The sequence below is a fragment of the Telmatherina bonti genome (genome assembly GCF_933228915.1).
Source record: "Telmatherina bonti genome assembly, chromosome: 6".
In the NCBI taxonomy this organism is placed as follows: Eukaryota; Metazoa; Chordata; class Actinopteri; order Atheriniformes; family Telmatherinidae; genus Telmatherina; species Telmatherina bonti.
In genome coordinates this window covers 39,953,501-39,977,301 of record NC_136624.1, presented here as the reverse complement: position 1 = coordinate 39,977,301, position 23,801 = coordinate 39,953,501, and the positions used below count along the sequence as shown (strand labels likewise).

The window sequence follows — 23,801 nt, the reverse complement described above, 5'->3', positions numbered from 1 at the left end:
CCAAACATGATCATCTATTTTTATGCTGCAAATGGAACAAGGATGACAAGATATTTGAGTCAAAGTCGTTTTTATTCAGGATCACGTGATGAAGGAGTCCAGCAGCAGACGTTTCAGACCTTCACAAACTTCTCCATCACTGCTTAGAAACAGTTTGGGTCGAATCCCCTTTAAGGATGACGGCAGAAAGCACTTTTTAAGCAGGAAAATGTCCAGGTGTGTCGCTGTCATCACACAACGGTTTGAAATGCACAAAGTCAACAATGAAAAAATTACTCATTCATTATAAACCAGAGCAAAGAAAACATGAACAAAGCTGCTCCAATATGCTGCAATCTATGTGCTCAAAGAAAACACCTCTCAGTTCGTCGCATTGTTTCCCAGAATGCCAGAACTGACTCCTGTTGTCTTCATCACGGCGAATCAGGACGATTTTATGAGAGTATTTCTGATTTAATTACTGGTAGATGTGCTCTTCTACCCTCTGAATTTGACTGTAATGCTTTCAGTGGTAGAGATGAACATGTCGTCTGATTTAATCCACCTTAAAGAGGCCTGACACGATGTAGTCTGAAGCCTCGCCGTCAATGAGTCCTGATCCGTTGTTGTGAATGAACCAGCAGGGAACGTTTTCACCATTCTTCAGGTCTGTCCTGAAGTCCCTCTGCCAGCCTCTGTGGACCAGGACAAACATGCCATGAAGGCTGAACGATGAGGATTTCACAGCAACTCCTCGACGCAGAAGCATCTGAGACACTGAATGTACCTGGTTACGTTGAGCTCCTGTCCCTTCACGTACATGGTGGCGTCTGGTTTCTCTGGGACCTCTCCTGGACGCAGGTCTGTAACCTCATATTCAATCCCACGGTAGAACTGACCTGCAGGAGGATTTCAACTTTTACTTTAAACTAATTACTAGAATACAGGAAGTATTTCTTATGAAGTTGACATGAAGTTTGGTTGATTATTTCTCCTCTTTATTACAGCAAGGGGTTGGAAAGTCTGATTAGTCACCTTTACAGTGACCTTTAACTTGGACGGATCGTTATTCTGAGCAACACAGATGAACATGTGGGCACTAAAATGTGCCAAAATGCCCCCAACAACCTCCCGCTCGCATCTGACCAGCACCAATACAAACATCAGAACAAGATTCTGGAGTCAGTTGTGATCCCGCATCTCCAGAATCTGGGATCCAAATTCATCCTCCAGGAGGACAACGGACATCACCTCCAGAGTTTGCCAGCAGACCAGATGAAATGAGCTACCATGATTCCAAATCACAACCGATCAGCTCGGACGGGCTGCACGTACCAGAACGACCAACACAACCATGCTGGTTGACCTTCAGCTACTCCTGCTGAGGACTGGGAAATCAACCCCCAGCTAAATGCGACCAGGATGCGGAAGAGGTGCCAGCTTGTTGTGGCTGTGTGTCAACAGGAGAATATTTTAATGACTGCACCAAGTTTACCTGTATCACTCATTCCACACAATCCTGACAAGCTATGACGTGTTGTAAACATGTCTAACTGGACTGTCCAACATGGAAAACATCACAACACCAGCGATGACGAAGGGGGAGAAACAGTCAACCAAACACTATTTTGATAACGTGATGGAACAAAAAGAAAAAAAAATGTATGTGGGAACAACTTTGTCGATTTTTTTTTCAGTTTTATAAAATAAGGAAAATGGCATCAGAGAGTAAAACTAATTAAATGTAAGAATCTAAACTAGGGATGAAAAAAAAATCAATTCTTTTCATGTTGTACCTAGTAAGCCATGAACAGAAGAGGACAGCAGGTGACTGTCCAGCGTGTAGAAACCCAGGTAATCCTGGTGATACGGATGCTTCTCCCAAACTTTGTGCAGCAAGATGACAAATTTAACCGAGTCCTTCAGAGTCACTGTCAGACTACGATCCTTGATCACCTCCAGATCCACACTGGAACCAAACGTAAAGGAGAGTTATAATCATCTTTACAGCTTGCACAGACTCAACTTTTAGATTTTTCACGCTGGAGTTCAGATAACATGACAAAAGGCACATTTGTCACCACTGGAATAAGAGGACGACTGAGGTCCTACTGGGACTGGGACTGGGACCGCCTTCTGTAACTCTCTGAGCTGCTTTTACCATACTCGCCATTCTGGCGCCTCAGATCAGCTAATCAGCTTCTTCTGGAGGTACCGAGGTCAAAGTGGACACTCGGAGAGGAAGGAACGATTCCAGTCGCTGCTCTTTGGAACTTTGGAACTGTTTGCAGGTTAGAGAATCCCCATCGCTGTTTGTTGTTAAAAGCCGCCTGAAGACCCACTTTTATCACCTATTTCATCCAGCAGGAAACTCTGTTTATTATTTTCTGTTTATTATTGTTTTATCCCCTTTAACTGCTAATCTCAATCTGCATCTTTTTACTTCTTCATTCAGCACTTTGTTGCAGCTGGCGTTGTGTTAAAGTACTCTAGAAATAAAGGTGAGTTGAGTTGGGACAGATTGCCCATCTTTTAACAATGACAAATTAAAATAAAATCTGAAATTCGCTGTGCAGGTAATTCAGAAACCACCTTGCTTCCATCTGTTTTTGGCATTTTGGTCTCCCAGATTTGTTGTTTAATGTTCATTTTAAGTTGTAGAAGCAGATACTTGTGGGAACATGAATCCTACGCAGCAACCAGCAGAAGCTTCAGTTTGACTTTAAGCTCTAGTAGGTAACGTTGCTGAGAGACATGTTCCTCTGGGTGAAGTGGTTCCTCGTCCTGATAGTAGTCTATACATTCTGTAATCATCAACAATAAGAAATATAGTTATACCCCTCAGTTTACTGTAAATCTGTAAAAACTCTGACCAATCCAAACGTTCAGACCCAAATGGAGTTGTTCATTTCTTATATTTCGTAGCTTCTTCTCCCGGCTCCCCTCCTCCCCCTCCAGCAGCGCATACCTGATAGCCACACCCTGCATATAAACAGCGTGTTAGGATGAAAATACAAAGTAGTGAAGAAGAAACTCGGAAGGCAAACATGGCTGAGAAAATGCAGGAAGGATTTCCGGCTTGGTTTATTTGCCTCCTCCTGCTAAACAGCCGAGAAAGAGAAAATTGTTGGTGGAAAAAGCTGCAAATTAAAAAAGCCTCGGATCACGCAAGGAGCAGAACCAGAGGGGGAGGAGCCAAGACAAGGGGAGGAGCCAACACATGAGGAGGAGCCATTGCAAAGGGGAGGGGCAATATAAGGGGAGGAGCCAAGACAGGGTTTTGCTAGCTCCCCACCATCACCTACCGCAGCTTTAAAACGTCTAATAAAATATACAAGATGAAAAACAAAGACTAAAAACCAGCTTTTGGCAGAATTCCTGCTGTGAAAAGATGGCTCCCGGGATCACTTACTTGAGTCCTTTAACAGAAGCCATGTCACACCACAGCAGCCTGATCTGTTTACCGTCCTGGAACAGTGAAATGCTCTTAGTGCTCACTTCCAGCCTGACTCCCAGTTTCTGGTGGATGAGGCCAAAACGCCCAAAGTAGGTGTTAATTTTCCCATTGGGGGGAATCTTCTTGTCTCCGATGATCTGGCCGTTGACCAAAATACCTGAGTAAAGGAACGAGGCTGGTGTATGTTTACGTGTAAAGGCAGAAGAGCTGTGAGGACCGCGTTGTGAACCTGTTCTTGGGAAAGTCAGACATGATAAATAGGACAGGGAGCCAACCTGACTCTGGGTCTCTGACCAGGCTGAAAATGGTTCCTGGAGCATCGTTGATGTTGAAGCACAGAGCATCATTCCTATCTGGAAGTTCTATCATGAAATGAGGATCTCCGTCCACTGTAAGTGACACATGAAGCCAAAGATAGTAATGTGGCAGTAAAGAGGAGGTATAAATCTGGAACATAACTCGTCTCCCGATAGACTGACACAAAAGCAGAATAGTTACCAAAATATGTGGGAGATGGTAGCAGGGGCATGGCGTTTACAGGTCTAGCAGCCACATAGCCTGTACACAGAATCAGTAAAACGGAAAATAAGGCAATGCATCAGATGTATTTAATCCCCCAAAGTTGTTATTTAGTGCTGGATGATGAAGCACATGAACTCACCACCTCTTTTTTCTGCTTGCAGTCTTTGCTCTGTCAAAACAATGAATAAAAAAAACGCATGTTATTTTTGAGTTCCAGCCTTTGCTTTATGAAGACAACATGCTGAACGTGGTAGCTGATGATAAAAGCGCTACAGTCGTATCTTCAGTTTGCCGGTAAAGCTGGACGACACTCATGCAAAGAAAAACGGATTTGACTTGGTTACCTTCAGTCAGCTTGTCAGCAATGAGAGGTCCGTCTTTTCCATCCTCGGTTTCAGGCTTGGTGACCACCATGGAGGTGAGAGGAGTCACAAAGTTGTACTGCAGAGACATTTCCAGAGCCTTTGCCGTCGCATTGGCTTTCTCATTTGGTGTGCCGCTCTTACTACGACAAGGAGCATTAATGTTAATGTTGCCACAAATGACTTGAACAGAAGACAATGATGAACTCCAACAACTCAAATGACACAATTTCCTGACAGAAAAACATGTGAAAAATATAGTGAGACTGATTTCAGTCTGTGGCTGAAGTGAAATGACTCAAACCAACCTTTTATCCAGCAGCTGCTGGATGGTGAGGTAGGCCCACAGACGCTCAGTGAAATCTCCAAAGATGTACTGCTCGTCTGGGTACATCACGGCCCAGTCCACAACACTAGCCTGGCCCTGCACCTTGAAGTCTTCAGTCTACAGCGGAGAAGAAACCAACAAATCAAGCCCATAAACAGAATAATTACCATTACCACAACTCATATTTCTGGTTTGTTCTTCCTCTCACCCCCTGGCCAATCACTTCCACTAGGAAGTTGTTCAGGTCGTTGTCCATCAGACGCCCGGCCACCACAATTTCCGAACCATTAAACAAATAATTGAAGTGATTGGTGGTGACAAAGTCCACTGTATTGTCTGGATACTGCATGTCCACCTCTAAGAGCAGAGGGCTGGACACTTCCTCATAGAAACCCTGGAACAGAATACATTCACTTTAACATGTAGATAACGAAAAACAGTGGAGAACCGGTGTCCTACTCCCGCTCCCATCCTGCAGGTTTTGGTTTTTTCCGTCTCCAACACACCTGACTGAAACGAAGAAGTCATTATGAAGAAGCTGTTGGATCCTTCTGATCTGAATCAGGTGCGTTGAAGCAGGACAACAACACAAACCCATGAGGACCACTGACACCCCCGATCCAGAGGAATAAACACTTCGAAGTGCCTCACCTGGAGCTGAAGTGCTGCATCTGAAGCTTCATAGATTCTGCGAGCCAGTCCCTGGTTTTGTTGGCTCATCACATCCAGGAAATTGTAGTCCACATCATTTCCAAAGCCCAGACAGAACAGAGACATGTTTCCTCCAATTGCAGAATGCACATTCCTCTGGATGGTACTAATAACTCCAGATTCAACACAAACAGCGCTAAATATCAAGTGAAATGTTGCGTCTGTCTTACAGCACGTACAGAATCTGCTTACCACCATTTGGCAATCCATCAGTCAGCAGAATAATCATGTCAATGCTTCTCTCCGGGAGATTTTTCGCTTGTCTGTCTGTCCTCAGCATCTCCACACCTTTCAACACGCCATCGTTTAAACTGGTACCTTGGTGAAAAATACAAATCAATTGGAAAAATCTTATTTATGAAAATTAGGTTTGGTGTTTTTATTCATGTATTCTGATTTAGACTTAGTCCCTCTTGTTGTATTCACCTCCAGCTGACTTTATATTCTTGACAAAGTCCATGGCTTCAGCCACATTTTCCTTAGTTGCTTTGGTTAACGAAGCCTTCCAGTGACTGATTCTGCTTTCAAATAGGACCAGTGCAAAGTAGTCTTCTTCGTAAAGATCATTCAGGATGGTCAGCAATGCCTCTCGTGTCTGCAGAACGTCAGAGATCAACATCAGGCGTCAGAGATCAACATCAGGCGTCAGAGATCAACATCAGGAGTCAGAGATCAACATCAGGCGTCAGAGATCAACATCAGGCGTCAGAGATCAACATCAGGAGTCAGAGATCAACATCAGGAGTCAGAGATCAACATCAGGCGTCAGAGATCAACATCAGGAGTCAGAGATCAACATCAGGAGTCAGAGATCAACATCAGGCGTCAGAGATCAACATCAGGAGTCAGAGATCAACATCAGGCGTCAGAGATCAACATCAGGAGTCAGAGATCAACATCAGGCGTCAGAGATCAACATCAGGCGTCAGAGATCAACATCAGGCGTCAGAGATCAACATCAGGAGTCAGAGATCAACATCAGGCGTCAGAGATCAACATCAGGAGTCAGAGATCAACATCAGGAGTCAGAGATCAACATCAGGAGTCAGAGATCAACATCAGGAGTCAGAGATCAACATCAGGAGTCAGAGATCAACATCAGGCGTCAGAGATCAACATCAGGAGTCAGAGATCAACATCAGGCGTCAGAGATCAACATCAGGAGTCAGAGATCAACATCAGGCGTCAGAGATCAACATCAGGAGTCAGAGATCAACATCAGGCGTCAGAGATCAACATCAGGCGTCAGAGATCAACATCAGGAGTCAGAGATCAACATCAGGAGTCAGAGATCAACATCAGGAGTCAGAGATCAACATCAGGCGTCAGAGATCAACATCAGGCGTCAGAGATCAACATCAGGAGTCAGAGATCAATATCAGGAGTCAGAGATCAACATCAGGAGTCAGAGATCAACATCAGGCGTCAGAGATCAACATCAGGCGTCAGAGATCAACATCAGGAGTCAGAGATCAATATCAGGCGTCAGAGATCAACATCAGGAGTCAGAGATCAACATCAGGCGTCAGAGATCAACATCAGGAGTCAGAGATCAATATCAGGAGTCAGAGATCAACATCAGGCGTCAGAGATCAACATCAGGCGTCAGAGATCAACATCAGGCGTCAGAGATCAACATCAGGTGTCAGAGATCAACATCAGGAGTCAAAGATCAACATCAGGAGTCAGAGATCAACATCAGGTGTCAGAGATCAACATCAGGCGTCAGAGATCAACATCAGGCGTCAGAGATCAACATCAGGAGTCAGAGATCAATATCAGGAGTCAGAGATCAACATCAGGAGTCAGAGATCAACATCAGGAGTCAGAGATCAACATCAGGCGTCAGAGATCAACATCAGGCGTCAGAGATCAACATCAGGAGTCAGAGATCAACATCAGGCGTCAGAGATCAACATCAGGAGTCAGAGATCAACATCAGGCGTCAGAGATCAACATCAGGCGTCAGAGATCAACATCAGGAGTCAGAGATCAACATCAGGCGTCAGAGATCAACATCAGGCGTCAGAGATCAACATCAGGAGTCAGAGATCAACATCAGGCGTCAGAGATCAACATCAGGCGTCAGAGATCAACATCAGGCGTCAGAGATCAACATCAGGAGTCAGAGATCAACATCAGGCGTCAGAGATCAACATCAGGAGTCAGAGATCAACATCAGGCGTCAGAGATCAACATCAGGCGTCAGAGATCAACATCAGGAGTCAGAGATCAACATCAGGCGTCAGAGATCAACATCAGGCGTCAGAGATCATCATCAGGCGTCAGAGATCAACATCAGGAGTCAGAGATCAACATCAGGCGTCAGAGATCAACATCAGGAGTCAGAGATCAACATCAGGAGTCAGAGATCAACATCAGGAGTCAGAGATCAACATCAGGCGTCAGAGATCAACATCAGGCGTCAGAGATCAACATCAGGCGTCAGAGATCAACATCAGGAGTCAGAGATCAACATCAGGAGTCAGAGATCAACATCAGGCGTCAGAGATCAACATCAGGAGTCAGAGATCAACATCAGGAGTCAGAGATCAACATCAGGCGTCAGAGATCAACATCAGGCGTCAGAGATCAACATCAGGCGTCAGAGATCAACATCAGGAGTCAGAGATCAACATCAGGCGTCAGAGATCAACATCAGGAGTCAGAGATCAACATCAGGCGTCAGAGATCAACATCAGGAGTCAGAGATCAACATCAGGAGTCAGAGATCAACATCAGGAGTCAGAGATCAACATCAGGCGTCAGAGATCAACATCAGGAGTCAGAGATCAACATCAGGCGTCAGAGATCAACATCAGGAGTCAGAGATCAACATCAGGAGTCAGAGATCAACATCAGGAGTCAGAGATCAACATCAGGCGTCAGAGATCAACATCAGGCGTCAGAGATCAACATCAGGCGTCAGAGATCAACATCAGGAGTCAGAGATCAACATCAGGAGTCAGAGATCAACATCAGGCGTCAGAGATCAACATCAGGCGTCAGAGATCAACATCAGGAGTCAGAGATCAACATCAGGCGTCAGAGATCAACATCAGGCGTCAGAGATCATCATCAGGCGTCAGAGATCAACATCAGGAGTCAGAGATCAACATCAGGCGTCAGAGATCAACATCAGGAGTCAGAGATCAACATCAGGAGTCAGAGATCAACATCAGGAGTCAGAGATCAACATCAGGCGTCAGAGATCAACATCAGGCGTCAGAGATCAACATCAGGAGTCAGAGATCAATATCAGGAGTCAGAGATCAACATCAGGAGTCAGAGATCAACATCAGGCGTCAGAGATCAACATCAGGCGTCAGAGATCAACATCAGGAGTCAGAGATCAACATCAGGAGTCAGAGATCAACATCAGGAGTCAGAGATCAACATCAGGAGTCAGAGATCAACATCAGGCGTCAGAGATCAACATCAGGAGTCAGAGATCAACATCAGGCGTCAGAGATCAACATCAGGCGTCAGAGATCAACATCAGGCGTCAGAGATCAACATCAGGAGTCAGAGATCAACATCAGGAGTCAGAGATCAACATCAGGCGTCAGAGATCAACATCAGGAGTCAGAGATCAACATCAGGAGTCAGAGATCAACATCAGGCGTCAGAGATCAACATCAGGAGTCAGAGATCAACATCAGGCGTCAGAGATCAACATCAGGAGTCAGAGATCAACATCAGGCGTCAGAGATCAACATCAGGAGTCAGAGATCAACATCAGGAGTCAGAGATCAACATCAGGAGTCAGAGATCAACATCAGGCGTCAGAGATCAACATCAGGCGTCAGAGATCAACATCAGGAGTCAGAGATCAATATCAGGAGTCAGAGATCAACATCAGGAGTCAGAGATCAACATCAGGCGTCAGAGATCAACATCAGGCGTCAGAGATCAACATCAGGCGTCAGAGATCAACATCAGGAGTCAGAGATCAACATCAGGAGTCAGAGATCAACATCAGGAGTCAGAGATCAACATCAGGAGTCAGAGATCAACATCAGGCGTCAGAGATCAACATCAGGAGTCAGAGATCAACATCAGGCGTCAGAGATCAACATCAGGCGTCAGAGATCAACATCAGGCGTCAGAGATCAACATCAGGAGTCAGAGATCAACATCAGGAGTCAGAGATCAACATCAGGAGTCAGAGATCAACATCAGGCGTCAGAGATCAACATCAGGAGTCAGAGATCAACATCAGGCGTCAGAGATCAACATCAGGCGTCAGAGATCAACATCAGGCGTCAGAGATCAACATCAGGAGTCAGAGATCAACATCAGGAGTCAGAGATCAACATCAGGCGTCAGAGATCAACATCAGGCGTCAGAGATCAACATCAGGCGTCAGAGATCAACATCAGGCGTCAGAGATCAACATCAGGCGTCAGAGATCAACATCAGGCGTCAGAGATCAACATCAGGAGTCAGAGATCAACATCAGGAGTCAGAGATCAACATCAGGCGTCAGAGATCAACATCAGGAGTCAGAGATCAACATCAGGAGTCAGAGATCAACATCAGGAGTCAGAGATCAACATCAGGAGTCAGAGATCAACATCAGGAGTCAGAGATCAACATCAGGCGTCAGAGATCAACATCAGGAGTCAGAGATCAACATCAGGCGTCAGAGATCAACATCAGGAGTCAGAGATCAACATCAGGCGTCAGAGATCAACATCAGGAGTCAGAGATCAACATCAGGCGTCAGAGATCAACATCAGGAGTCAGAGATCAACATCAGGCGTCAGAGATCAACATCAGGCGTCAGAGATCAACATCAGGAGTCAGAGATCAACATCAGGAGTCAGAGATCAACATCAGGAGTCAGAGATCAACATCAGGCGTCAGAGATCAACATCAGGCGTCAGAGATCAACATCAGGAGTCAGAGATCAATATCAGGAGTCAGAGATCAACATCAGGAGTCAGAGATCAACATCAGGCGTCAGAGATCAACATCAGGCGTCAGAGATCAACATCAGGAGTCAGAGATCAATATCAGGCGTCAGAGATCAACATCAGGAGTCAGAGATCAACATCAGGCGTCAGAGATCAACATCAGGAGTCAGAGATCAATATCAGGAGTCAGAGATCAACATCAGGCGTCAGAGATCAACATCAGGCGTCAGAGATCAACATCAGGCGTCAGAGATCAACATCAGGTGTCAGAGATCAACATCAGGAGTCAAAGATCAACATCAGGAGTCAGAGATCAACATCAGGTGTCAGAGATCAACATCAGGCGTCAGAGATCAACATCAGGCGTCAGAGATCAACATCAGGAGTCAGAGATCAATATCAGGAGTCAGAGATCAACATCAGGAGTCAGAGATCAACATCAGGAGTCAGAGATCAACATCAGGCGTCAGAGATCAACATCAGGCGTCAGAGATCAACATCAGGAGTCAGAGATCAACATCAGGCGTCAGAGATCAACATCAGGAGTCAGAGATCAACATCAGGCGTCAGAGATCAACATCAGGCGTCAGAGATCAACATCAGGAGTCAGAGATCAACATCAGGCGTCAGAGATCAACATCAGGCGTCAGAGATCAACATCAGGAGTCAGAGATCAACATCAGGCGTCAGAGATCAACATCAGGCGTCAGAGATCAACATCAGGCGTCAGAGATCAACATCAGGAGTCAGAGATCAACATCAGGCGTCAGAGATCAACATCAGGAGTCAGAGATCAACATCAGGCGTCAGAGATCAACATCAGGCGTCAGAGATCAACATCAGGAGTCAGAGATCAACATCAGGCGTCAGAGATCAACATCAGGCGTCAGAGATCATCATCAGGCGTCAGAGATCAACATCAGGAGTCAGAGATCAACATCAGGCGTCAGAGATCAACATCAGGAGTCAGAGATCAACATCAGGAGTCAGAGATCAACATCAGGAGTCAGAGATCAACATCAGGCGTCAGAGATCAACATCAGGCGTCAGAGATCAACATCAGGCGTCAGAGATCAACATCAGGAGTCAGAGATCAACATCAGGAGTCAGAGATCAACATCAGGCGTCAGAGATCAACATCAGGAGTCAGAGATCAACATCAGGAGTCAGAGATCAACATCAGGCGTCAGAGATCAACATCAGGCGTCAGAGATCAACATCAGGCGTCAGAGATCAACATCAGGAGTCAGAGATCAACATCAGGCGTCAGAGATCAACATCAGGAGTCAGAGATCAACATCAGGCGTCAGAGATCAACATCAGGAGTCAGAGATCAACATCAGGAGTCAGAGATCAACATCAGGAGTCAGAGATCAACATCAGGCGTCAGAGATCAACATCAGGAGTCAGAGATCAACATCAGGCGTCAGAGATCAACATCAGGAGTCAGAGATCAACATCAGGAGTCAGAGATCAACATCAGGAGTCAGAGATCAACATCAGGCGTCAGAGATCAACATCAGGCGTCAGAGATCAACATCAGGCGTCAGAGATCAACATCAGGAGTCAGAGATCAACATCAGGAGTCAGAGATCAACATCAGGCGTCAGAGATCAACATCAGGCGTCAGAGATCAACATCAGGAGTCAGAGATCAACATCAGGCGTCAGAGATCAACATCAGGCGTCAGAGATCATCATCAGGCGTCAGAGATCAACATCAGGAGTCAGAGATCAACATCAGGCGTCAGAGATCAACATCAGGAGTCAGAGATCAACATCAGGAGTCAGAGATCAACATCAGGAGTCAGAGATCAACATCAGGCGTCAGAGATCAACATCAGGCGTCAGAGATCAACATCAGGAGTCAGAGATCAATATCAGGAGTCAGAGATCAACATCAGGAGTCAGAGATCAACATCAGGCGTCAGAGATCAACATCAGGCGTCAGAGATCAACATCAGGAGTCAGAGATCAACATCAGGAGTCAGAGATCAACATCAGGAGTCAGAGATCAACATCAGGAGTCAGAGATCAACATCAGGCGTCAGAGATCAACATCAGGAGTCAGAGATCAACATCAGGCGTCAGAGATCAACATCAGGCGTCAGAGATCAACATCAGGCGTCAGAGATCAACATCAGGAGTCAGAGATCAACATCAGGAGTCAGAGATCAACATCAGGCGTCAGAGATCAACATCAGGAGTCAGAGATCAACATCAGGAGTCAGAGATCAACATCAGGCGTCAGAGATCAACATCAGGAGTCAGAGATCAACATCAGGCGTCAGAGATCAACATCAGGAGTCAGAGATCAACATCAGGCGTCAGAGATCAACATCAGGAGTCAGAGATCAACATCAGGAGTCAGAGATCAACATCAGGAGTCAGAGATCAACATCAGGCGTCAGAGATCAACATCAGGCGTCAGAGATCAACATCAGGAGTCAGAGATCAATATCAGGAGTCAGAGATCAACATCAGGAGTCAGAGATCAACATCAGGCGTCAGAGATCAACATCAGGCGTCAGAGATCAACATCAGGCGTCAGAGATCAACATCAGGAGTCAGAGATCAACATCAGGAGTCAGAGATCAACATCAGGAGTCAGAGATCAACATCAGGAGTCAGAGATCAACATCAGGCGTCAGAGATCAACATCAGGAGTCAGAGATCAACATCAGGCGTCAGAGATCAACATCAGGCGTCAGAGATCAACATCAGGCGTCAGAGATCAACATCAGGAGTCAGAGATCAACATCAGGAGTCAGAGATCAACATCAGGAGTCAGAGATCAACATCAGGCGTCAGAGATCAACATCAGGAGTCAGAGATCAACATCAGGCGTCAGAGATCAACATCAGGCGTCAGAGATCAACATCAGGCGTCAGAGATCAACATCAGGAGTCAGAGATCAACATCAGGAGTCAGAGATCAACATCAGGCGTCAGAGATCAACATCAGGCGTCAGAGATCAACATCAGGCGTCAGAGATCAACATCAGGAGTCAGAGATCAACATCAGGAGTCAGAGATCAACATCAGGAGTCAGAGATCAACATCAGGAGTCAGAGATCAACATCAGGCGTCAGAGATCAACATCAGGAGTCAGAGATCAACATCAGTCGTCAGAGATCAACATCAGGCGTCAGAGATCAACATCAGGAGTCAGAGATCAACATCAGGCGTCAGAGATCAACATCAGGCGTCAGAGATCAACATCAGGCGTCAGAGATCAACATCAGGCGTCAGAGATCAACATCAGGAGTCAGAGATCAACATCAGGCGTCAGAGATCAACATCAGGAGTCAGAGATCAACATCAGGAGTCAGAGATCAACATCAGGCGTCAGAGATCAACATCAGGAGTCAGAGATCAACATCAGTCGTCAGAGATCAACATCAGGCGTCAGAGATCAACATCAGGCGTCAGAGATCAACATCAGGCGTCAGAGATCAACATCAGGAGTCAGAGATCAACATCAGGAGTCAGAGATCAACATCAGGAGTCAGAGATCAACATCAGGCGTCAGAGATCAACATCAGGAGTCAGAGATCAACATCAGGAGTCAGAGATCAACATCAGGCGTCAGAGATCAACATCAGGAGTCAGAGATCAACATCAGGCGTCAGAGATCAACATCAGGAGTCAGAGATCAACATCAGGCGTCAGAGATCAACATCAGGAGTCAGAGATCAACATCAGTCGTCAGAGATCAACATCAGGCGTCAGAGATCAACATCAGGCGTCAGAGATCAACATCAGGCGTCAGAGATCAACATCAGGAGTCAGAGATCAACATCAGGAGTCAGAGATCAACATCAGGATTCAGAGATCAACATCAGGCGTCAGAGATCAACATCAGGAGTCAGAGATCAACATCAGGAGTCAGAGATCAACATCAGGCGTCAGAGATCAACATCAGGAGTCAGAGATCAACATCAGGCGTCAGAGATCAACATCAGGAGTCAGAGATCAACATCAGTCGTCAGAGATCAACATCAGGCGTCAGAGATCAACATCAGGAGTCAGAGATCAACATCAGGAGTCAGAGATCAACATCAGGAGTCAGAGATCAACATCAGGAGTCAGAGATCAACATCAGGCGTCAGAGATCAACATCAGGAGTCAGAGATCAACATCAGGAGTCAGAGATCAACATCAGGCGTCAGAGATCAACATCAGGCGTCAGAGATCAACATCAGGAGTCAGAGATCAACATCAGGCGTCAGAGATCAACATCAGGAGTCAGAGATCAACATCAGGAGTCAGAGATCAACATCAGGCGTCAGAGATCAACATCAGGCGTCAGAGATCAACATCAGGCGTCAGAGATCAACATCAGGCGTCAGAGATCAACATCAGGAGTCAGAGATCAACATCAGGCGTCAGAGATCAACATCAGGCGTCAGAGATCAACATCAGGAGTCAGAGATCAACATCAGGAGTCAGAGATCAACATCAGGAGTCAGAGATCAACATCAGGCGTCAGAGATCAACATCAGGAGTCAGAGATCAACATCAGGAGTCAGAGATCAACATCAGGCGTCAGAGATCAACATCAGGAGTCAGAGATCAACATCAGGAGTCAGAGATCAACATCAGGAGTCAGAGATCAACATCAGGAGTCAGAGATCAACATCAGGCGTCAGAGATCAACATCAGGTGTCAGAGATCAACATCAGGCGTCAGAGATCAACATCAGGAGTCAGAGATCAACATCAGGCGTCAGAGATCAACATCAGGAGTCAGAGATCAACATCTGGCGTCAGAGATCAACATCAGGCGTCAGAGATCAACATCAGGAGTCAGAGATCAACATCAGGCGTCAGAGATCAACATCAGGCGTCAGAGATCAACATCAGGAGTCAGAGATCAACATCAGGAGTCAGAGATCAACATCAGGCGTCAGAGATCAACATCAGGAGTCAGAGATCAACATCTGGCGTCAGAGATCAACATCAGGCGTCAGAGATCAACATCAGGCGTCAGAGATCAACATCAGGCGTCAGAGATCAACATCAGGCGTCAGAGATCAACATCAGGCGTCAGAGATCAACATCAGGAGTCAGAGATCAACACGTGTGCATGTGAGCATCGCTACATCAGGTCGACAGTCTGCACATTCGCTCACCTGCGCAAGCTTTCTACCATACATTGATCCACTGTGGTCAATAACAAACACCACGTTCTTGGGGACTCGGTGCAGGCCAGGTGGGGAAAAGAAGTGCACAAAGTATCCATTCACAATCTGAAGGGGAAAAAGATCAGAGTGACAGAAATCAACGTGTGAACTATCAGAACTTTCTACCTGAACAATCTAAACCTTCCAAAGCTCCAAATCCACACAGAGATCGCAGTGAACACATGATGATGCAGGTTTTTACTGAAGGCTGACCTGAATCTCTCCGACGCTCGTCTCTCGCTTCACGTCATACTTAATGATAAAATCCCCATCAATGAGTGTCCCATCACAACCTGGACATTTCCTCTGCTGTTCCATTGTTGGTGAGAAACTGATGCGAGCCTGACAAGTGGACAGACACGCTGCATTAAATAGTTTGGTTTTAAAGGGAGTGAAGACAAGCTTGGTGGAACATGTGAGATGGTGCACCTTCTTGTCCATGACGGTTTTCTCTACGAGGGGGAGCAGCTCATTGGACAGGAAGGTTGCATGGGCATCAACATGAGAAAGGCCCTGCGGCTCATAGATGTTGGTCACAATCTGTTTCCACACAGACAAAGTGAAACACTCAGTCCTTGTGTCTTTACAGGGAAATCACCGTGAGCTGGATTTAATCACAAGCATGTCCACCTGAAATTGTTGGACCAATGTTTTGGGTTTAACTCTGGTCAGAATCTCATATTGGCCAAATTTCCTTTGAAGAAGCTCCTCATGGGTCAAAATAAAAGTCACGTTACTTTCTGCTGCAATGTTGACAGACACTGAAAATTTCTCCATCTTTCTTCCAGAAACCCTGCAATAAATCAGAAATCAGACATAACTATCTGTTGCTGAGCTGGCATCATAAACACCATGAGTTATGGGTTTAGGTAAAGGATTTTTATCTGGAGACACTGACTTGACCAGTCCAGCTGTCTGTCCAGCGGAGACAGCCTTCTCGTACTGTTTCTTCGCTTTCTCCTTCTCCTTTACCACACCAACATACACCTTCCCTTCAATTTCCCTGTGAAGGAACAGACAATGAAACATAAAGCACTTAAATCAACTACAGAATAAAGAAAACGTAGCTTGAGAGCTGAGATAGATAAATTTCCGTGACGTTAGATGGTGAATATGGACAGAACAGGTAAGAAACAATCCGACTGACATGCTGAAGTTTGTGATGAAGGCAGACTTTGGTAAATCCACTTCAAAAAAGATTTCCTTGGATGAGTTTGCTTTGTTTAAAGCCACTGAGGTCATAACGGTGTGGGCGAAGCGAGACGTCACAGTGCACTCCACAGTCACACTGTGCACTTCCACCTGAGGGTGGAGACAAACAAGGACAGATTAAACAACTCTGACCCTAAACGGTAGGAGCTAAAGGGTTACATTCTGTACATTATTACGTTTTACATGAGATTTTTCTTGGACAAGATTAACATAGAAGGGTTCGAACAGTGGCCTTTCTGTGTGGAGTCTCCGCGTGAGTTCTACTCCAGCTAAAGTGTCCAAAGACGTGCATGTTAGGAAGATCTGTTACTCTAAAATCAGGGTTTTTCCGTCCTACAATGACCTCAGTCCTGCCGGTTTTCAACGTGTCCCTGCTCCAACGTGCTTGACTCATGAGTCATTGTGCAGAATTCATAGGTTGTTGATTCCATTTAATATCAGTCGGGTGTGCTATAGCCTGCACACCAGCAGCCTTCGTAGAACCAAACTGCTGTAAATTTCCTCTAAGACTGGTTGAGCGTGAGTGATCATTTGTCTCTCTGTGTTTGCCCTACAACAGCCTGGTGACCTCTCCAGGGTTTACCTGCCTCTGGCCTAGTAAGCCCTGGGTTGACTCCAACTTCCCTGCAAGGCTGAATTGGAATAAGCAGTGTGACAGATATGGATGAATGGAACAGTAACATAACATGGTTATAAAAACATACGCAGTATTTACTTTAGTGTTAAGTTGCCCAGCACCAAGTCACAGAATACAGCAGTTGTTTTAGGGTTTTTACGAAGCAAGGCAACTTTAATTTACAAGTTTATTTTCCCCCCGTCTACCCAAACTGATGGAGCTTTAACTGCAAAACACTTCAGTCACGACATGAACTATTCATACACTCATACCTCATACCAACCAACGTTGGAGTAAAACACTGAATTAAATGTTCACAGTGACACCTCATTGACTCAAAATTTGTGAGCTCAGACTATAACTTAGACATTTTGGACAGTTAATTTATAGTTCTTAACAGAAACTTTGATGCACTGAGAGGTGCAGCAAGTCTTGCTGGTTGGAAAGGGTTTCTAAAAACATTATGTCACTGATTCCACCCTGGGTGTGTTATAATGAGCGGTGGGTGTGTTATGACTTCCTAGCAATAGTTACCCCGTGAAGTGGAAATCGCAGGGTATTAAACCACGTTAAGTATTACAAACCACCAGAAGCAGAAAAGCTCAGGTCAAATGGAACTGGGAATTAAATGAATGTTTGTTGCTTCCTCTTCAGTGAATGACAAGATTAGCATCAACTTGAGCAACAAACCGCAAATGAAACAAAAGAAAACTTTCTGAACATATTTAACAACAAATTTCTACTAATATTTTTTGGAAAACAAGCTGACGTCACAATTAGGCCTTTAGCATGCTAAGCTAATGCCTTTTAAGCTAGCTTTAGCTGTGGAACTAAATGTCAACTTAAGCTTTTGGTTCTAAAAAGTTACAGATATCTAACTTCATCATTGTTGGAGGTCATTTTAAGTAATTTTATTTGGGATATATTGATGTTTTCTTTTACTTCCTGAAGCAGAGATTATTGGAGTTGTAGAGTTGTGTTGTAGAGAGATCAGTCAGCAAGGCCTGAAATTTATCTGAAGATTAATGGAGTCAAAACAATGTGTTTCTGTTGTGATTTACTTTTCAGTTTTTTATATGTTAAGCAAAAAAAGAAAAAAAGAAAAGAAAACTCAGAACATGTCCTCCTTGAGAAGATTCCAGATTGGCTCCAAAATGTGAAGGCTGCCTCACAAGTTTTATGAAATATAGTTTTTATAGCAATATTTTCATATGATCAGCACACACACAGAATCTTCTCTTACCATCGTCACATCTGCGCTTCTTTTCTATCAGGGAGGAGGGATAAAGACAGAGAAAGAAAACATATATAAATTCAGCTTAGACAGGGTTTTTTTTTTATGTTTTTGATGTTTAAGCTGCAAATATTTTATATTTAGTTTCTGCATTTATTCAGCTCATTTTTGAAGATTTACTGAAATGGTTTTCACCAACACAAACAAACTATTCATCTGTGGATAGTTTGTGCAAAGTACCTGCAGGGATCTGGCAACTCTTCTGTCCTCCTGAGAGATAAACAGGATGTCAGACCAATGTGGTGCCAGTATATCAGAAAAAACGGCACTGCTACGACATGATCTGCTGCTGCTGCACCAAACGCCTGACATTCTGCCGCACACATAAACTAAAAAGGAACTAATACAGTGGTAAACTGGTTAAAAATAATGATTTAGGAAAGTTATATCAGTAAAATAGACTGATGGCCACATCAGGAACTATGCATAAAACTGAAATGACATTTTCTAATCAGCATAAAACAGGATGATTTGAAACTGATGGCAGAATAAAAACGTTACCTGAGGAGCTTCATCGTTCCTGGAGATGACCAGAGCTCCTGAAGCCAAAGCGGACAGCCAGATGCAGGCGCAGCTGCAAAGCAGCAGCAGGCGAACGCCCTTCTGTCCAGACATGACTGAACCCAAAATGAACACTGGCTCACTTCACTACTGAGCAAAAGCACTCACTCTGTGGGCGTATTGCCGTCATCTATTGACCAACAGATTTTTGCCTCATGTGGAGGAGGTCCAGAGGTACAAAGGTGGTCCTTAAAAAACACAACAAAACAAAAAAACACAACAAAAACAAATAACATGATTGTACAGTTTAGACATTGAGCAAAATATCAATTAGAGGACATTAATGTCTAACAGACGACTGAAAAAGGCACCAATTACAGGCATCAACCTGTCATTTAGTGTATGAGATATGTGCATAACACAAACACTCTTCTGATACGACAACCAGCATTTTGTGTTGCTTCCTGCTACGTTTCTGAGATATATATAAAAAACAAGATTTGTTTTGCAGCCTGTCAGCAGTTGGAGATGATTTATGCCATTCATCCAGATACAAAGTGTAAAATGAAAGGCTCATTTTTTTGTTTGTTTTGATGAGTGATAAGTCATTGTGAAACTATGTTTGTTTTTTTTAACAACTTTGAGCCAATATAAACACGTTTCTGCTTTGCACAAACAGAAAAGATGAGCCAGCTCTTTATCTACTGAACCTGAAGCAACGTTTGTTTGAGTTGGAACTTTTTCATGGCGTTTTCTCAGGCTTGCTTTATTCAAATTGGGACTGGCTTTTCATCTTGTGACAGTTTATTTCTCCTCAGAGAAATTTATTTTCTTATAGAAACCTTCAATAAGGAAAGATTTCCTGTTATTTCAGTGGACACTTAAAATTTCTTGTTTGTCTCGCATTACTGAGCATGTTTCACGCTGGTCCAGGGATTAGTGAAGAGAAGCAATTAGGGGAAAACATGGATTATAGATGTACTGTTGGTTCCATATTGCAGAAGGAAACAGGAAGGGTCTTTATGGTAATTTGCACAATATTTGTACTCACTTTAACCCACAACATCCCACCAATGGCATGCGAAACATCAACTAACCTCATTTAACCCTATGAGCCATATAATATCTGATACATACAGTTTCTGAGGCATTTCCTACCACTTTATGGCAGAAACTTTGCTGAAAACCCTGTTGTGCGTCTTATCATACCAGTCGTCTTCCCCATGGCGAACACCAAAGCAGAATATAACACCACAATAATTTCACATGATCATAAATGCCAGTAATACAGAAGAATAAATTGTTAATGTTATTCTTAATTTTCGTTACAGGACCAAATAAAGGCTTCAGACTTTACTTTCGATGGATTAATGGATCTGTCAGTGAGTTTCCATCTGGTAGTCAGTTTTAGAGGATGTGTTTAGTTTTATTCTTCAAGTTTGAGTTAAAATACGCTTTTGTTAACAGGTTTTTTTTTTTTTTTTTTTAAGCCTTTCCGCAATCAAATACTTTCAGTAATGTTTATTTTTTCATTTAACCAAATTTCTAGTTTGGACAATTCACCAATAAGACACAATACAAGGGAAACTTTATGCAAATAAAGGTTTGAGGGACACAGAGTTTGGCCAAAAAACCTGCAAAACATCCACCCACTCATGTTTACCTAAAGTACAATGGTTGATTACTCCGTTGCTGTGGACCTATTTCTATACATACAAGGACACTGTATTTCAACAGGGAAAATCCTTTATGTGGAAAAAAAATGAGCAAATACAAAAACAGAATAGCATAGCACAGCATGCATAACAGTAATATCAAAATACTTTAATGCAGCCAGCGACCTCCTTCATTCCACTTAAACTTCACACATATTGATTTATATATAAAAAACGAAACAATAAAATCATATAGCGAGTGTTCCTTCGGTGTTCTACTTGCTGAAGACACTGGCAGCAGGATCTTTGGTTGCTGTAGGCTTGGAGAGGACCGTCTCTGTCCCTGTCCTCACACCGCTGAACACAGATGGAGCCACCTTCCCCATTCGCTCTGAACACAAAAGCCAAAAAAACACATCCTGATCATCCTCAAGGAGAAGCTGGATGCAGGAATATGCATCATGTTGGAAACAACATGTTTAACTCAGATGGAAACAAAACAATCTCAGCCATTAGGCTTTATTTTGTCATCATCCAATGTAAATTAAATGTACTTGACTTTGGTAAATACTTCACATTTTTGTGTATAGTTGACAGTACTTTAGGTGAAGTTATATTTTACTGACTGAGCTGCAGAGCATTATTGTTGTCTGTTTATCATGATGTTTGCTGTGTAAACTAATATAATAAACATTAAAACAATAAACGTTCTCATGGCTATTAGTGATTACATGGTAAATGAAGGCCTGCTCATTCACATCTGTTCATACCTGATCATTTAATACCCAGTTTGTTCACCTGGTGTGCTGTAAAACGTGGTGCTGGTATTTATCTACATTCAAGCCAAACAAAGGAACTATGAACCGTACACACACACACAGGTTCACATTTACCATACTTGCTTTTATGGACAAATTATATTCATGTGATTTTCACCGAGAATCAATGAACTGAGGAGAACAGTGATGTAAACATGCTTCCACCTCACCTCCTGCTTAATCAAAATGGTTTTAGATTTATATTAAAGACATTTTATTTTAGAAAATCTTTTTGTATTTTTCTAAGTCCTTGGTTTTTAGGTAGTTATGTGATGACTAATGGGGAATATACAAACAAGAGAGGCATGTGGTGCGTAACATAGCTATGCTAGCTTGCAACTGCTATGAGACGCTAATGTTGCTAATGCGCTGACACGCAACGAGCTACATTGTGATAAAACAAATAAATGAAAACTAAAATCCTGAATAAATAAAACAAACAACAATTTTTATAAAATTAAAACGAAGATTGTTTGGATTTATCCTCATATGGAAGATATCTTTAGGTATCCCTGGTGGTCTAGTGGTTAGGATTCGGCGCTCTCACCGCCGCGGCCCGGGTTCGATTCCCGGTCAGGGAACAGGCCTGTTTTATACAATTTTAACTTTCGAAAGCCATTTAAATACCTTTTTCATCGCACAGTTTTTAGTCTTTTTAAAACTGACAACAAGTGAATCCTTCACGACATGACGACAGATAATTTACAGAAAACTTACCACACTCCACCATGACCTCATAGGTCTTACTCTTGACCTCGCCCTTCAAGCCCAGTTTACTGCGGGCTCCTTTCAGGTCTTCCTCCTTAACTGGTGGGCGCTTCTTCTTTTTCACCTCGCCTGGCTACAGTCAAGAGAGGAACACAAATAATGGATGATTTTGCCCAAATCTGCTGTCAAACATGGAACAATGTTAAAATGTGCTTGTAGAAAATCAAAACAACTCATGAAACATACCTGTGACATAGTTTAAACTGAGAAAAGTCTTCCACAGACAGTCTTTCTGGAGCAGTGGATGGTTGTGTCCGTCTCCCAGCAAGCTTGGCAGTTTATATAGTCTGCACCCAGACAAGTGAGACCCCCTACCTCCTGCCTGTTGTCAGAGTGTATTATTAGGAGTGACGTGAGGGATGGTACAGCTGGAACGGGGCTCCCATCAGCTTACAAGCCAACAGCTGATCATTCTAGACATAAATGGCACTAAAGGGAAAGCATTGCATGTCCACCAGCCAGCGACACCTCCCTGCAGCTCCAGAAGCTCAGACTCTGCCTGACCGTGGAAAAAAACTTGATTTAAGGCCGAAGTTCTTCCTTTTTCCATCTTGGAGCTGGTGAAAAGCATTTCCAGACATTTAACACGCGAACAAGCTGGAAACTTGCCCAGAAAAGTGTGAAAATGTCTCATTTTAATCATGTTGTTGGGAGAAACTTTGTTTTCTTATGTTATTTTTTATGTGAAATTTAGGATTTTCTCTCTAAGAATGTATGTTAAAGTGGAGAAGATGAGCAAGCAGTTAAAGCAACATTAGTCATACTTGGCAGCGTAATTCCAAGTAAAGAGCTGTGAGGTGATGGTCAAACTGACTCACTGAGTCTTGAATGAAGACAGCGACGCACTGAGCAACCAGATCTGAAAGACAACATGTTCATTGAAGCAGTTCCTTGACACACAATCTATTTTTGTTGTTTAGGCGTTTTCATATAAGTATTAAGTATAATTTGGACAAATCAAACCACGTGAGACTCTCAGGGGGAAAACACCAATCAGGAAGGATCTGATATGAATCTGAAATGTGACCCAGATGCCACAAGTACGAAGTACTTTGAATACAGAGTAGCAGTTGTCTGGTAAGGACTTCCGCCTCCAAATATGAGGCTTGAAATCTGTCAGTCTTCATAAATAATGAGGATAAAGTGGCTTTTAGTGCAGGAGTTCTCTGAAGTTTCCAGCCGTGATCCCAAAGACAGCAGACGTCGACTGTAACTGGGATGAGTAATAACTCTGTTTGTGCGTTGTGATCATTTCACAGATTAATTTCTGGACTTATGGCTTCATTTTGTCATAAAATCCCAAATTTATTTGATAAATTTAGATAATTATTAGCTTTTTTTTTTTATAACTTTCTAGAGACCCCCAGTTTGAGAACAGCTGTTTTAGTGGATTCTGTTCCAGCTGTAAAAAGTACATACAGTATGTACAGAGTTTTAAAATAGAACCAATAATAACTTTGTTTCTGGACACCTGAC

The 23,801-nt window shown here is 43.7% G+C and overlaps 2 protein-coding genes across 4 annotated transcripts; both read right to left on the bottom strand.

The window, feature by feature from the left end:
- Positions 1-162: 162 nt before the first annotated feature.
- On the bottom strand, positions 163-19,535 carry LOC306757233 (inter-alpha-trypsin inhibitor heavy chain H3-like). 3 transcript variants are annotated; one of them, XM_079242210.1, is made up of 22 exons: positions 19,085-19,535; positions 18,764-18,793; positions 18,533-18,556; positions 16,609-16,763; positions 16,360-16,464; positions 16,092-16,254; positions 15,891-16,001; positions 15,675-15,803; positions 15,411-15,527; positions 5,786-5,954; positions 5,552-5,677; positions 5,300-5,472; positions 4,857-5,042; positions 4,629-4,765; positions 4,303-4,463; positions 4,098-4,127; positions 3,935-3,994; positions 3,712-3,825; positions 3,392-3,593; positions 1,776-1,948; positions 767-878; positions 163-674 (listed from the first exon to the last, which is right to left on the bottom strand). In XM_079242210.1, the coding sequence occupies exons 1-22, from the start codon at positions 19,196-19,198 to the stop codon at positions 536-538; spliced, it is 2,730 nt and encodes a 909-aa protein (XP_079098336.1). In that variant the 5' UTR covers positions 19,199-19,535; the 3' UTR covers positions 163-535. The 3 variants fall into 3 exon arrangements, with proteins under 3 accessions (XP_079098336.1, XP_079098337.1, XP_079098338.1); XM_079242211.1 differs by having other exon boundaries at positions 4,101-4,127; XM_079242212.1 differs by having other exon boundaries at positions 19,253-19,535.
- A 20-nt stretch (positions 19,536-19,555) lies between these two features.
- Positions 19,556-22,645, bottom strand: mustn1b (musculoskeletal, embryonic nuclear protein 1b). The gene is made up of 3 exons (XM_079242214.1): positions 22,512-22,645; positions 22,275-22,398; positions 19,556-21,130 (listed from the first exon to the last, which is right to left on the bottom strand). Exons 1-3 carry the CDS (start codon positions 22,518-22,520, stop codon positions 21,015-21,017), a joined length of 249 nt encoding a protein of 82 aa, XP_079098340.1. The 5' UTR covers positions 22,521-22,645; the 3' UTR covers positions 19,556-21,014.
- Between the last annotated feature and the right edge of the window lie 1,156 nt (positions 22,646-23,801).

What these genes read in the sequence shown, in the direction of transcription:
- mustn1b (XM_079242214.1), bottom strand. An exon ending in TGAGGTCATGGTGGAGTGTG is followed by an intron (nt 21,131 to 22,274) that starts GTAAGTTTTCTG and finishes TTTTGTGTTCAG; the next exon opens with AGCGAATGGGGAAGGTGGCT.
- LOC306757233 (XM_079242210.1), bottom strand. Translation starts at nt 19,198, where the DNA reads ATGTCTGGACAGAAGGGCGTTCGCCTGCTGCTGCTTTGCAGCTGCGCC. An exon ending in TGCTGACAAGCTGACTGAAG is followed by an intron (nt 4,128 to 4,302) that starts GTAACCAAGTCA and finishes TTGTTTTGACAG; the next exon opens with AGCAAAGACTGCAAGCAGAA. An exon ending in GCAAGCAGAAAAAAGAGGTG is followed by an intron (nt 3,995 to 4,097) that starts GTGAGTTCATGT and finishes TTCTGTGTACAG; the next exon opens with GCTATGTGGCTGCTAGACCT.